Raw genomic sequence first — 14,260 nt, 5'->3', positions numbered from 1 at the left:
AGGTTTCCACTGTCTGGGCCGGCCCTTTGGCGTGAGCTCGGGTGGGTGCGCCTCTGCATACTCGTTTGTCCACTCCACCATCTTATCTATCATTTCGTCGGTGAAGAATAGCTTGAAAATAGCTATAGGATTATGCCGATCAAGACTGGAGGGCACAGCTGCTTCGCCCGGGTCGAAATAGTCGTCGATGCGGAGGGGGGTGAATTGAGGCAGCGGCCAGGGCTTTGGTGGTGGCTTTTTTGACGTTTTTGAACGAGGATCCTTCCATTTCACATAGTCGATGTCATTGGAGGTTCGAGGCATTTTGAAGGATCAATTTGGGTTGATTATTGGCGTGTTTACAGCTGTTTACTATCTACGCTTGTGCCTCTGCGCATACCTCAGTACGGTGTTCCTGCACGGGCCGCCTTGGCGTTGCACATCAACGGGTTAAGGGATACCTGCTTATTATTCTCGGCTCGTTTGAGAATTAAATTACCCTTAATGCTTGCCTGCCTGGAACTAGATGCCAACACCGCGTCCGGTGGCGCCGGGGCGTTGTGGGGTATGCACAGCGTGGAATTGAGGGTAGATATTCGTCAGACCATTGCGCTGGTAGTCGAGTCGTTGACACGTGTCTCGAAACTCGGAGTCTGAGATGCACATGATAGGAAGATGGCTGGAAGGTCGGATGATTTTACAGTCCGGCACAATTTGGGTCACAGGAGGAAACTGACGTCGTTGTCTTCTTTTAGCAAGTCTGCGGTAAGAGTCTCTTTAATCCCGAATTCTTTAGTCTTCTTACGTGCATGAAGTAGTTTCTACTCAGCCTGTTATCATCCAACCTCAGTCATCATCCAGTACACTGCTCCTATAATCCTAAGTGAGACTAAGGTATCTGAAGCATGCTGAGACTACTCCTTCTACTTCAGCTATCGCACAGAAAGACTATCGGTTTTGTCTCCAATCTAAGCCACTCATTCCTAACATATGCATTTATGATATTGGAGCTAGCTATGGGCTGTTCAAGGCTAGGTCTCATGGCCTCCGGTCTACTAGCCTTCTCTAGTGAAAACACATCTATATCATCTACCCAAATGTCTACGACTACTATCACTTCAAACTCAAGTGACCTCGAACTTGATAGTACGAACATTACTACTGTCCCTAAAGTTTCTACGTTCGAAAGAAATAAGATGATCAACATTTTCTAGTTCGACTTGTTGACATTTCTTTCATGCATTTCATCCCCCTATCGCAGCATCACCTGCTCGTAAACCGTCGTAAACCCACGTCAACCCCCCCTCCGCGTCAACTTACGCCTCCTTTAGCCGAGCACCCACTCCCGCGATCAGATGACGGGTCTGATGCTCCGTCAATGTACAAAAATGCATCCACGAGCTATTCAGTCCGCAAATACCCGTACATACGTAGTGCAGCTGGTCATGGTGGCTGGGTCCTGCGGGATTCCTCCGCCAGAGCTATGAAGACTCACTCAAACCCTCAAGCCTCGAAATACAGCGATATATATACCCAGCTAACACATCTACACCCAAATACCTGATATATATCTACTTGCTATATATCTACTTATATATACCACGATATACGACTCTGTACCACCTCTAACACCGATACCGGCCAACGAACGCCATGTGTCGCAACCACCGCACGACTTATGCCTGCCACCACACCGCCGACACCATAACCCTCTGTCCGGCCGCCCTCGCACCCCTCCTAACGCACTGCTCGCGCTTCCCGTACACGGCTCCTCTCCCCACAAGAGCGGAACTAGGTACTCACGACGTCATTCTCGCCGGTGACACTCCCATTGCCCTGTGCGAGGACTGTAGGCGTGACGAGGAGTGCAGGGTCTGGGCTGAGGTGATCGGAGTCAATGTTGACAGCTGTCCGGACTGGCTGAAAGCGCTGAGGGAGGAGGCGGCGAAGCAGAAGGGAAAGGAGATGGAAATGGGGAAGGGTGTCGAGACGGCGAGGAAATTGAATCGAGGCCTGACGGTGCTCGTTGACCCGGCGGTTGAGACGTGCTTTCCACCCATTGCGGGCGCGAACGTATTCGATTGTGCTAGTGATACGGTGAGTGGAGTGGCGAATGCTCGTGTCAAGACGGCTTCTGCGACCGGAGTTACTGTCTTCAACGACCATAGCACTCTCACCGATCAGCCAGTCGTAAACGCCGAGAAGACCTCTGATAAGGGCTCAAGTCGATCGCTCAACTGCGCATACACCGGTGGTCTGGGTCTCACAGTCAACACAGTACGCCAAGGCGCCCTGGGTGGGGCTTTGAAAGGTCTGGAGAAGCCTGCGCACCAGGTCAAAGTGAGCAAGGTGGACAAGAAGCCGGACAAAGCGTCCAAGAATGCGCACAAGGTGGTTGAGAAGGATCGGAGAACGTTGTCGAGGATGTAGATGGTCGGAGAGGGTGTAGGGGGCAATACGGCTCTTCTATTAGAGCATAGAGCTATGGTGTTGAGGGGTCGGGTGCAGTGGGTTCCCAAGGAGGGTTGCTCATGGAGGATTGTGCGAACTTTGCGGCTTGATGTTGGAATTGAGTATATGAGTAAAGGGCCACTTAGGAACACATCTCCATCTTTTACTGAACTTCAATAGCACTGATATAGGTGGTATGGAGGGGCTGTTAAGACAATTTCTTAACCGATACATAACCCTATACTCATATGTTTGTAGCATGGCTTCTAATTTCACTAATCTCCAATATCACTAATCAATTGCTCAATTATATATATCGAGATCAATCAAGGCTCTTATACAGACTATTATAGAAGTACGAAGCTTTTTCAACTATACACAAAAGTCCGTTTCGACCTTCCCCCAACAAACATCCCTCCTACTCAACGATACCGCCATCGTCCCAAATAGGCCTAGCGCCATATCTCCGCCTGCATCTTCAACTCCGCAAGACCACCGAGCCCTCTCCCCTCAACCCTATCCATCACCACCAACCATGGCTACCCCAACCCGCCTAACCCGGACCCTAATCCGCTCATCCCTCCGCCCGCTCTCCAAACCCATCACCGCCCGCCACTACCGCGCCCACGACTCCCCGCCCCCAGCACCCTTCACCCCAGCCGAATCCGCCATCCTCTCCGCCGCCCTCTCCCACGTCCCCGCGAACGGCTTCACATCCACCGCCCTACGGCTCGGCGCGCGCGACGCGGGCTATCTCGATGCGTCGACGAACCTATTCCCGCGGGGGGCGTTCGATCTGGTGAATTACCACCTCGTGACGCAGCGGCTGGCGCTGAAAGACGCCGTGCAGTTCCCTGCTGGGGAGAGGATAGGAGTGGGCAAGAAAGTCAGGACGCTGGCGCTGGCAAGGCTGCGGGCGAATGAGGAGGTCGGGGTTGTGGGGCGGTGGGGGGAGGTACGTCCCAATTCCCTCTTCTACGAAGTACTTTCACTTTTGAAACTTTCCTTTTTCAGTAGTAGTAATAGCAACCTTCATCAATTGGACGGACGGTCAGCTAATTCGAATGTGCTTGGGGTTGCGTAGGCACTAGCCCTAATGGTCCAACCCACCCTCGTCCCGGCCTCCCTCGCCGAGCTCGCGCGGCTGGCCGACGAGATGTGGTTCTTGGCTGGCGACACGGCGGTGGATTCGAGCTGGTACACGAAGCGCGCGAGCCTGGCGACGGTCTACTCGGCGACCGAGGTGTTTATGACGCAGGACCAGTCGGCGGGGTTCAAGGATACCGAGCGGTTTCTGGATGCGCGGTTAGAGGATGTGATGAGAGTTGGGGGTTTCTTGGGCGGGGTGGGCGAGTGGGTGGGCTACACGGGGCACAGTGTGGTGAATGTGTTGAGGAGTAAGGGGGTGAGGATATGAGTGGGAAGAGACGTCGTCTGCGATGTGGGAGGGGGCAAATGTGTAAGAGTGGCTGTAAGATTATACTGTAGGGAAAAATGGTGATCTAATGGGATAGGCAAGCTTTAGCATCGAGAAGGCGTTTGGAAGCTGTGTTGAAGTTATGTCTCAAGCCGAACATATGTTCGCGTTCTCACTGTGAGTAGCATCGCTCTAGGACTGTGGTAGGTCTAGGTGCTTCTTTTACAGATATGTCTGCTTCTACTTAAAAGGGGTTTCTTTCACTCATGCAGCGAAGGATTCTTCGCAATCATAATCTTGACATTCGTCCTGTCTATTACCCTCAAGGTCATCTCTGTCCTAGAACTGTATGATACCTTCCACCTAGATTCAAAGTTCTTGCAACATGGACAATGTGGTGAGGCGAGTCACTATTCGTGGCGCGACTTGGAGCTGCGTGTCACTCTGCCATTCCTGTCATCACTATTCGATTGTCCTATTGTTGGTAGTAGCCACGCAAAGTGGTTGTGAGGACGGTGGAAGCCCTTCGCAGCTTTAGTCAGCCTGCCACTGGGCTTCCCTGAGAGGAAGAGCTCAAGGCTATTGAATACCGTACGTATTCTATTTCGTAAGTATATATTTCAGTGGTGTCGTTTTCTCGATCGACCCCTTTCTGCCCCGATGCAGCGAGCATGCCTCTCGATGGTGTTCATCAAATCCGATGGTCTTTCCAAAACACTGTGGAGTCATGCCAACCCGCTACGCTTCGTCCACCAAGCTTGGTGGCGTGTGCCCTCGTGGCGGTGTTAGAATTTGAGATGGAATCGGCGATGAGGTGTGTGGATAGGTTGAATCGGCGATGTGAAAGCAGACACCACCCGCCAGTCTATTTCGGGATGGATATCACCATGTACCCCCATGTGGCCACGTTGAACGTGAGAATGATCCTATGTGTAGCTGCACGCTGCACTTGGTTGTCGACAGAGCTGTCCTTGCCGCCGTGAAGTGACACCACAATGATACCACAATGATAGCCGGAGTCAACTCCTGGCTACCAGCACACCAGTGAAGCTGTTGTGTGGTTGTACCACAGTAGGATAAGATGAAGTTGGATCGGCGATGAAAGCAAGGCGCCAAGTGGCACGGGGACATGAAATTCGGAGAAGGTTCCTGGAGAGACGGAGAGATGATTGTATCAGGTGGTAAGAGGATGAAGAAGGCGATTGATGATGTGAAGACGCTATAAAGGAAAATGGCGCGAGGCCCTGGGATGCTGCACCCTGATGCCGGTCGAAGGTGTTGATCTGGTGCCCTGATGGGCGTCTGGTATGTGCTGTGCACGGCTGCTCGGAGATGCCTCCTGTATGTCAGATGAAGAAGTTGTGTCCTTGTGTGGATTGGGACGAAGGACCTCGGAAAGACTCCGAACGAGCACTAGACGTGAAACTCTGCCAACGGCCAGGAGCATCTCCGGCAGAGTCAGGGCCAGTAAAGCGAATTCATCCGCAATCGAACGATGCTGTGCGCCGCTAGGAGACCCCTCAGCACCCTCACCAATGGCAGAGCGTGTGCAGCCGCATCGTTGAGCACCAAAGAGGCAGGCTGGGGCGGTATGCGCAAGTCATGGCGGCGTCTTTCGCGAAGTTTCTCTGCACAGCGGGCACGCGCAGGCCCCTCACGGATGGCGGTGTGTGCCGATGGCCTCGTGTTTCTCGATCTGTGCAGGGACGCGCATCTCCCGGCTTCCCTGACGCGAGTATCAGGGCCCACGGCGGCCTTCGACGGCACGGGCACCACGGGCACAACGCGCACAACGAGCAGATGAAGCCTTGGCCGGAGTCCTTTCTGGGGCGATGACCTCATACGTCGTGAAGCAGCTGGCCCCGCCGTGCTGATTGGACGCGCTGCACCAGCCTCGCGGGCCGCAAAGGGTGCGCCAGTCGGCTCGCAGGGCCGATCGCGCTGCTTTAGGGGCGCTTGTGCGGTTGCAGCCGAGCGTTGATGCTGCAGGGCTGAAGTCCGGAGACAGAGTGCCGTGCTTGACTGATGAAAGATGGCGCCGATGGGACGTTGAAGCCGTACAAACCACAGTGTGGCCACGCATCGCGGTGGAGGAGATCGCGGGCATCGACGCGCTGACGGCCGCATCGTCGATGAGCAACCTGGCCTGGCAACGGCGCTGGGTCTCGACCGAGCTGGCGCCACAATCGACTTGACGCAGGTGCGCTGACCCTCGCACAGCCGATCCTCACGACCTCGAAGCCCGTTCTCCAGATCGCGGCTGGAGAGCCAAATCCACCAAAATGCTCCCCCCATCGACCGCCAGGCCCCAGATCCCGCCAGGGCTTCAGCATGCCTGTCAACCCTGCCCACGGGCTCAAATAACCCCCTACGACCGGTATGCTCTCCGTCTCCGCCCTCACCACCGCCGCTCATCTTCGTCGCGCTGCAAACTCTTGCCACCCTTTCTCCGCTGTGACCACTAACAGTGCACCCTTGACCATTTGGAAAGCTGGCTAGAAGCTATATACCCTCCTGAACATATATCCAGTCTTCTATTGCTTCCATCTTGTACCCCTTCCGACGTCGTTCCCGCTGCCTCTACCGTGAATTATTCATCCACCTCGTTCCTGGTCCTAGATCAGACGAAACCACACCAGGCTTCATGGCGACCGGCTCATAGTACCGACCCACCACCACCACCACAACCACAGCATGGACTCGCGCAATCCAGCCGACGCTGTGCCAATTGGGCCCGGCTCGAGCCAGCCCGCCAGCCCCCATCCCCGACGACCACCCGCTCACAAGTCTGTATCGCTGCGACATACACCCCCGCTAGAATGGTCCAACGTGCAACTCAGTCGTGTCCCCGCCGGTCAACCCTCCCCTCCGTCTCCGACAGTGCCCCGAAGCGATCGAGCGAACCCACCATCCAGCATATCGCCAGCCCTGTACAACCACAAGCCAAGCTCGGGGGAGAGCAGTGATGCTGGGAAGTGGTTTGAGAGATCGAACAACAATGTGACGCACGATTTGTCTGTTGCCGACAGTGAGTGTTGATCTGTTCAACTTAGACACGCCCGCTGACATGTCGAAGATGAGCCGCCATTTTTTCTACACAACTCCTCGTCGTCCGAGACCCCTCCCGAGATGCTGGAGCAGCAAGCAAACGCCCTCAACATGCACTCCGCATCCATGCCGTACCGCCCTAGTGGTGCGCAGCTCCCAGCAGAAAGCAGTGGCAGTGACGATTACCGCAGCGTCATCGACGATCTCACAATTGTGAACAAAAAGCTGAGGCAAAAGCTGAGAAAATATGAGAAACTGTACGACGCTCATCTACAGAACGACAAGCTCTTCGAAGTCCGGTTCCATGGCCTCCCAGATGATAAAAAGAAGGAGCTGGAGGAGACTCTGCGACAGTTCGCCATGGGACTTAGCGACAGCCCATCGAACAATTCAGTCCCGTCCGTGTTCCCTCCAACAGCCTTGAAGAATGCGACCTCCTCTCTCACCTCTACCCGTTTTGCAGAATCCGGATATGCTTCCATGTCCGCGTCTGGTCAAAACTCGGTATCGGTACCCTCTAGCAATACTCTCGCTAACTTTAAGAAGCCTGTGAAATCACCGCTCAACCAACAGCACCATAACGTCCAATCATACCTTCATGACATACCCGCTGGTCTTATTGGAAAGCCCCTCCATCTGACAGAGAAGGCGAAAAAGAAGCTCGTAGTCCGACGGCTAGAACAAATATTTGCTGGCAAGCTTTCTGCGCCGGGAGATCATCCGCATCCCGTGCAACAGCAAGAAGTTGCCCAGTCAGCCGCGAGAGCGGACCGAGCAGCACGAGAGCTTAGTGGTCAACTTTCAGGAAAGGAAGGGATTCGAGAAGCTCGCATAATGCCTCAAGACGATGATATGAGAGCATCAGAGGACACATCACCGGACGTAGCTAGGCAGCCTTCGTCGTCCAAGGAATTAGCAGAACCAAACTCGTCGAGTTCCGGATCGCCAGACCAACGGCCTACAAGGCCTTTGGATCTAGACCCCTATCGAGCTCAGGTCCCTTCGGAAAACATGGATTATATCCGTCACTTGGGTTTCACGCCACCAGATATGGTTTCCGGCGACGCTCCACAAGATGGCCACGGCTGGATATACCTTAACCTTCTAATAAACATGGCTCAACTTCACACAATCAGTGTCACCTCGGATTTTGTCAAGAATGCTGTTGCTGATTATAGTAACAAATTTGAACTGTCTCACGATGGTCGTAAGATACGATGGAGAGGTGGACACGATGTCACTCGCAACAGCAGTGATAGCTCATCGGAGCAACTATCAAGCGCTTCGCCAGATGATAGTGACGAGATGCAAAGACGAGAAAGAAAGCAAGCCAAAACCGGCCGCACACACAGCGGAGCAAGCATGGATCCTGCACACCACGCTCGAAAGCTTGCTAGGCAGGAGAAAGAACGGGAGAAGAACAAGCTGGCTTACACGCCATTATTTTTCCATCAACCGAGCTCAGAAGGCGATGATGAGTACAATTACGATGTTGACTCTTCGGAATACTCTGCAATGCCGGCTAACGCAACTGGGAACTCATCTGGCCTCAATTTCTCCGGAGCCAGCCCTTCGCGCAAGCGACGTGACACGGGACCGATCATTTTCTACAACAATGCTAGATTTTGCACCGATCTGAGCGGCGACTGGCGTGGGGCTACTCGTACCAATCCAACGTCCTACGAGAGCATCACGTCACGCCCTCTCGGTACTCATACTACCAAAAAATGGAGCGCAGAACGTGATGCGGAGCTTCACGACAGTAAGGGTCCGTTGGCCGATCCATCGCAGCTTGAGGAGCAGATGGACATCGACCACTCAACATCTGGCGAGAGTGGAATCAAGTTTGAGTCTGAAAGATCCGAAGCCGACGACGATGCAATGGCAAGCCCAAACCGTATCAACTTTGAAGCGTCTGGGTTGGGAGGAGTCCAATCGGTTGACAATTTTGCCATTGACGTTCAGCTTAGCAAGAAGCGCGTAAACCACCCACACGACCTAGTAACAGTTCGTCGGTCCGTATCGAAGTCGAAGCCATACCCACACAAGATCCTCGAGGTTTTGAAGCGAGATGCCACGTCGTCTTCAAAGGACCCTAGAAATGCCGCGCAATCCATCATAGCCTCAGAAATTATATCCGCATCCCACCAAGAGCTACCCAACTCTGCTCTCCCTCCCCCGTCAATGCTCCCCTTCGACTCTTCTTCCGGCGACGCCGACTCGGACGCCGAATCAGACGTGTCCTCCGCCGCTTCGGGCATGTCGAGCCATATGAGCGTCGAACCACGCAGGTACACCGTGCCTCAGCTCCTGAACATCTCGCCCCTACATGACGGCAGCGAACAATCGTGGGATCCCGAGGACGACGATGAATCTGACAGCGTAGACCTCCTCGCCACGGCTCGCGCCATCGATCCTACTGCCATCCACGCGAGTGAGCGCGAGTACGACTCCAACATGGCCGAGCGCCTCGCCGAAGACATCCCCGCGGGCAGCTCTGCTGCGACTGGCGCTGGCGGGAGCGGTTACAACAGTCCTGAATCCCGGGCTGCGGCTGATGCCGCTGAGAACGCTGCGCAGGCTGCTGCTGGGGGTAGTGGAGACCACCTGCTTTCTAAAAACTTGAAGCGCGCGCGGACGAGCGATAATTTTGCGATGCTGAATCCGGGGAAGGCGGCGAAGTTTGACTGATTTTCTATTGCTCGCAGCTCTTTTTTCCACATCTCTCAGCATTTACTGTGTTACCTTTTTTCCTCCAACGGTTTTAGGATTGGCCGGCATAGGGGGTGGTCCCTCAGCGATTTGTCTGGAGTTTTGTGTCACGATATACCCTTATCATAGTTGTTTGCTACGAGGATACTGGATTTGTACTACTATTTGAGGAGCAAGGAGCATAGCATTAGGAACGAAGGAAAGGGAAAATGGGCAATTCAAAGTACTCAATCAACAGATTTTTCATTTGAGATTATGCATCCAAAATACTCGCACCAAGCTCATCCCCACATCGTGATGGACAACGGCACGGACGCATCTCCGTGGTAGATGGATCTGCGTGCAGATCTCTTCACTCAAAAGTCTTGTTGCTCTCGAGATCGAGCTTTAGGCCTGCGGATTAGGTAAGGCGTCTGCATCACCTGAAATCTGTTCTTTTCCATTCAGCCACTTTAATTAGGTCGAGATCATTGTCAAAGCGTGCCACACAGCTGCATAAACGGTGATAGCTCTGCCTTTGCGGTATCTCGTTTTGTAGTTATCAAAGAATACGGCGCCCTGCGAAGGCGCGCTAATGAAAGGTCGCTTCTTTTGAATTCATCTCGGCGGCCGCAAGGGCTAATCTTTCTTAGAAATCGAGACGGGATGAACCATTTTAAGTAAGTAGTAGGAGAGACCCGAGCCTACGGAAGGATGTAATGGAAAACAACGCAACCCATAACCCAGGACTCACAATCGACAAGATCACATGGAAGAACAAGGCAGCTATTGCCGCGGCGCGGGCAAACCCAGCACGGCGTGCAAGCTCGGCCATCGTAGGCGTACGAACAGAAGCAATGGCGAACAACGCCATCAACAACGGCATCGCTTGGGGAGGCTATGTACTCGACGCCTCAAGGTACGAGGCAGGATTTGCAGCCACGCAGTGCTTCAACTGCCAGGGCTACGGGCACGTCGCGAGGTACTGCAAAAAGAACGTCAAATGCGCAGTGTGCGCAGGCGAGCACAACACGAGAGTGTGCCCGGACAAGACCATCAAGAAATGCGCAAACTGCAACAGAAACCACCCGTCATACAGTGCCGAATGCACTGTTCGAAAGGGGGCCCAGCAAAGGGCCCTTAACAAGAAATGGACAACACCACGCCAATACCCCGCAGAGCGCAACGAACCATATATGTTCCAAGCGCAGTCACACGACAAACAACAGCACGCAAGGAAGATAGCTCCAAAGAAGAGGGTGCGACATACAGGGGAGTTCGAGACACAAGCAGAGGAGCCCTCCTCTATGGACTCTATGACATCCACGGCTTCCACTGTACCTGCACCCTCGAAGAGACCCGGACCTGGGCGGCCGAAGAAGGTGCTCACAGCGGACAAGGACCAGCCCGCCATCAACGAGGCATTTGGAATCGGAAGTGGAACGCAGCCCGCCCAATTTACGCGACCCAACCGATTAGCTACGCTGCCGGAAGCATCATCACAGCTAGCTACACAAACCATGTACGGCGGAGGCGATTGGCTAACATTAAGCGGAGAGGTTCAAATACCATTATCACAAAACAACCTAGCCAACCAACAGATCCACGCTGAGCAAAGGACCCAGGTAGACAACGGGCAAGCCAAGAAACAATAAGAGGACACCGAGATGAGCCAATATTAGAACGACCGAACAACCTCACTATTATACAGTATAACGTCCACAAGAACTCAACAACTCAGAAGGAGTTCCTTGAAAAGGCGGAGAACGCCAGCCCGCAACCTATGGTACTAGCCATACAAGAACCGTGGAGGAACCCACGCGGGCAGGGGCAGGGGCACACAGTGCATACAACGCATATAACAAAGTTATACCATCTACTGCACGCAGGAGAGGAACACACAAGAGCCTGCACATACGTCAATAAACAACTAGACATTAACGAGTGGACGGTTGTGCACCACTCACCAGATCTTAACACCCTCTCCCTTTGCGCAGGGGGAGAGAGGATCCATATTCACAACATCTACAACCCGAACCCCAACAGTATTATACAGGAACTACCCCTACTGCTGAACAATACCGAAGCGGAACATATCCTTGTCGGAGACATGAACCTACACCATCCGCTATAGGGAGGAGTTCGAGTTGTGCAAATCGAGGAGTAAGCAGAGGAGCTCCTCCGCATCACGCGCGAAGCAGGCATGGACCTAGCCACGGAGGAAGGGCTAGAGACATGGGCAAGAGGAACATCGTGGTCTACAATTGACCTTACGTTCACAACAGGGTGGCTAACAGAACAAATAATTTCCTCCACGGTCCGAGAGGAATGGAACTGCGACTCTGATCACCGGCCTATATACACGGAGTTCGATGTCTCACCACCAAAGGCAGCCGAACCCCCGCAGCGTAGGCTGTGGAAGGATGTAGCATGGAAAGAAGTACGAGAGAACCTAGCAATACGGCTAGACGAGCTAGAAACTCGGAACGACCCGCAGGAGACGGAGGAAGATCTTAATATGTTTGCACACCGCCTACATGAGTGTATATAAGCTATAATAGACGAAACCATACCACTCGCAAAGCCGTCGAAACAAGCATCACCTGCGTGGTCAACAGAGTGCACCGAGGAAGTGCGGGAGACGAGGCGGGCCTATAGGACCTGGCGCTTGTTAAGAACAGTAGAGGACTGGATTTTGTACAGAGTACAGTGCAACAGAAAGAAGAGGGCTATACGCAAAGAGAGCACAAAAGCATGGCGCCGCACAGTAGACAAGATCACGTCGGATCCGAAAGGCGTATGGAAGCTAGCCAAATAGGGCAGAACTGTTGGAAAGGAACCACGGCCACCGCCTCAATTCCCCCCTCTTTCACGGCCCAACAACACAACGCTCTACACAGACAACGAGACCAAGGCCCAAATACTTGCGGAACAGTTCTTCCCACCCCCCGTGGAGGCAGACCTCTCCGACATTGAAGGATACCAATACCCAGAGCCGTACGAGTCCTCACAAGACGTTACGGTGGAAGACGTCCTCTCCGCGCTGATGGGAATAGCCCCGGACAAGGCCCCGGGCATTACAAAGATAACTAACAGGATCCTTAAGAAATGCGAAACGCAGCTAGCACCAACGCTGGCCAGGTTCTTCACCAGGTGCGTGCGTATGGGGCACCACCCACGGCCGTACAAAGAATCAATCACCGTAGTGCTACGCAAGCCTTAGAAAGCGTCCTACAACACAGCGAAGTCGTACAGGCCAATTGCGCTGCTGGAAACAGTAGGCAAGCTGCTCGAACGCATTGTAGCACGAAAACTATCTAAGATAGCAGAGGAGAAAGGCATGCTCCCACCGAGCCAAATGGGCGCAAGGCCCGAACGATCTACGCAGACAGCACTGGAACTCCTCACGGAACAAATACAAACTGTATGGAAGGGCAACTCTCACCTTGTTGCCTCCCTCCTTAGCCTGGACATCTTGGGGGCCTTTGATAGAGTATCTTACGAGAGAATAATACACAACCTACGGGTCCAACGTGTACCGGAATGGATGGTCCAATTCACAGAATTGTTCCTACAGGACCGAACTATAAGACTCTCTATTGGAAGATACATCGCCAAGACTATCCCGGTTAACACAGGCATACCACAAGGATCCTCACTCTCGCCGATCCTCTTCTTATTCTTTGCAAGCACGCTCCTGCCGGCACTATAAGAAGGCAATACAACAGCCTACGGGTTTGTAGACAACACCAACATCCTCACATTCAGCAGAAGCACGGAAGAAAACTGCAGGGCAATCAAAAGTGCGCATGTACGGTGCATGGAGTGGGCGAAGAAGCACGGCGTAGTGTTTGCCCCGGATAAGTATCACCTTATACACTTTACAAGGCGCCGTTCAAATGCGGTAAATGTAAAGGCTATAGTAAATATTCGGGGCTTTACAGAGGGCCCAATTACAGAGCTCCGCGTGCTTGGAGTCCAGGTGGACTCTAAACTTAAATGGGGCCCGCATATACGCATTACAAAGGAAAAGGCTATAACACAGATAGGAGCCCTTACACGGCTAACGGCATCAACATGGGGCGCAAGCTTCCAAAAAGCACGGCATATATACTCAGCAGTTATTAGGCCGGTCCTTACGTATGGGTGCACCACCTGGTTTCCAACGCCAGGCATAAAGGAATAAATTAGCAAAGCAAAGATTAAACAACTTGAAACGGCCCAGAACCACTGCCTCCGTGCTATCGCAGGGGCGTACAAGACAACAGACATCAAGACGCTTGAACACAAGACCTCTTGCCCCCCCCTAAGGCTTAAGCTAGAGGAACTCGCGGTGGCGTACGCGGACCGCACGCGCGCGGGCCAGGCTAGAGAGCATATTGAGACCACGTGCCGCACTATCAGAGACACTATTAGGAGACACTATAAGCCTAGGAAAACGCCTAAATACGAGCCGAGCCGGCGTGACGTACTGAAGAGGCTCGCGGTTAAGGCCACAGCACTAGCCCCGAGGTACGAAGGGCAGTCAGACAACTTGTACAAGCTTTTAAGACGAGGAGCAATACAGGAAGCGTACGAGGAAAGGTGGAGGGACGAATGGGAGGCCCACAGGAAGAAACGAAGGGGCCCCCCTACGCCGGCCCTCAACACGAAATGGAACAAGAATCAGGCAAC

General features: G+C 53.3%; 4 protein-coding genes across 4 annotated transcripts; 3 read left to right on the top strand and 1 right to left on the bottom strand.

Moving 5' to 3' along the window:
* Positions 1–1,561: 1,561 nt before the first annotated feature.
* BDZ99DRAFT_464642 (uncharacterized protein) lies at positions 1,562–2,672 on the top strand. Its single transcript, XM_033720371.1, has one exon. It carries the CDS (start codon positions 1,633–1,635, stop codon positions 2,407–2,409), a length of 777 nt encoding a protein of 258 aa, XP_033574693.1. The 5' UTR covers positions 1,562–1,632; the 3' UTR covers positions 2,410–2,672.
* A 271-nt stretch (positions 2,673–2,943) lies between these two features.
* BDZ99DRAFT_464641 (ubiquinone biosynthesis protein COQ9) lies at positions 2,944–4,189 on the top strand. The gene is made up of 2 exons (XM_033720370.1): positions 2,944–3,385; positions 3,515–4,189. Exons 1-2 carry the CDS (start codon positions 2,966–2,968, stop codon positions 3,845–3,847), a joined length of 753 nt encoding a protein of 250 aa, XP_033574692.1. The 5' UTR covers positions 2,944–2,965; the 3' UTR covers positions 3,848–4,189.
* A 1,116-nt stretch (positions 4,190–5,305) lies between these two features.
* Positions 5,306–6,262, bottom strand: BDZ99DRAFT_478275 (uncharacterized protein; the record flags this gene model as incomplete). The annotated part of the gene is made up of 1 exon (XM_033722165.1): positions 5,306–6,262. One exon carries the CDS (start codon positions 6,260–6,262, stop codon positions 5,306–5,308), a length of 957 nt encoding a protein of 318 aa, XP_033574691.1.
* A 279-nt stretch (positions 6,263–6,541) lies between these two features.
* On the top strand, positions 6,542–9,586 carry BDZ99DRAFT_391267 (uncharacterized protein; the record flags this gene model as incomplete). Its single annotated transcript, XM_033715720.1, has 2 exons — positions 6,542–6,875; positions 6,924–9,586. 2 exons carry the CDS (start codon positions 6,542–6,544, stop codon positions 9,584–9,586), a joined length of 2,997 nt encoding a protein of 998 aa, XP_033574690.1.
* Positions 9,587–14,260: the final 4,674 nt, after the last annotated feature.

The sequence above is a fragment of the Mytilinidion resinicola genome (genome assembly GCF_010093595.1).
Source record: "Mytilinidion resinicola strain CBS 304.34 unplaced genomic scaffold BDZ99scaffold_13, whole genome shotgun sequence".
Taxonomy (NCBI): domain Eukaryota; kingdom Fungi; phylum Ascomycota; class Dothideomycetes; order Mytilinidiales; family Mytilinidiaceae; genus Mytilinidion; species Mytilinidion resinicola.
The sequence above is the reverse complement of the archived record's forward strand: the minus strand, read 5'-3'. Positions and strand labels throughout refer to the sequence as shown.

What these genes read in the sequence shown, in the direction of transcription:
- BDZ99DRAFT_464642 (XM_033720371.1), top strand. Translation starts at nt 1,633, where the DNA reads ATGTGTCGCAACCACCGCACGACTTATGCCTGCCACCACACCGCCGAC.
- BDZ99DRAFT_464641 (XM_033720370.1), top strand. Translation starts at nt 2,966, where the DNA reads ATGGCTACCCCAACCCGCCTAACCCGGACCCTAATCCGCTCATCCCTC. An exon ending in TTGTGGGGCGGTGGGGGGAG is followed by an intron (nt 3,386 to 3,514) that starts GTACGTCCCAAT and finishes GGGGTTGCGTAG; the next exon opens with GCACTAGCCCTAATGGTCCA.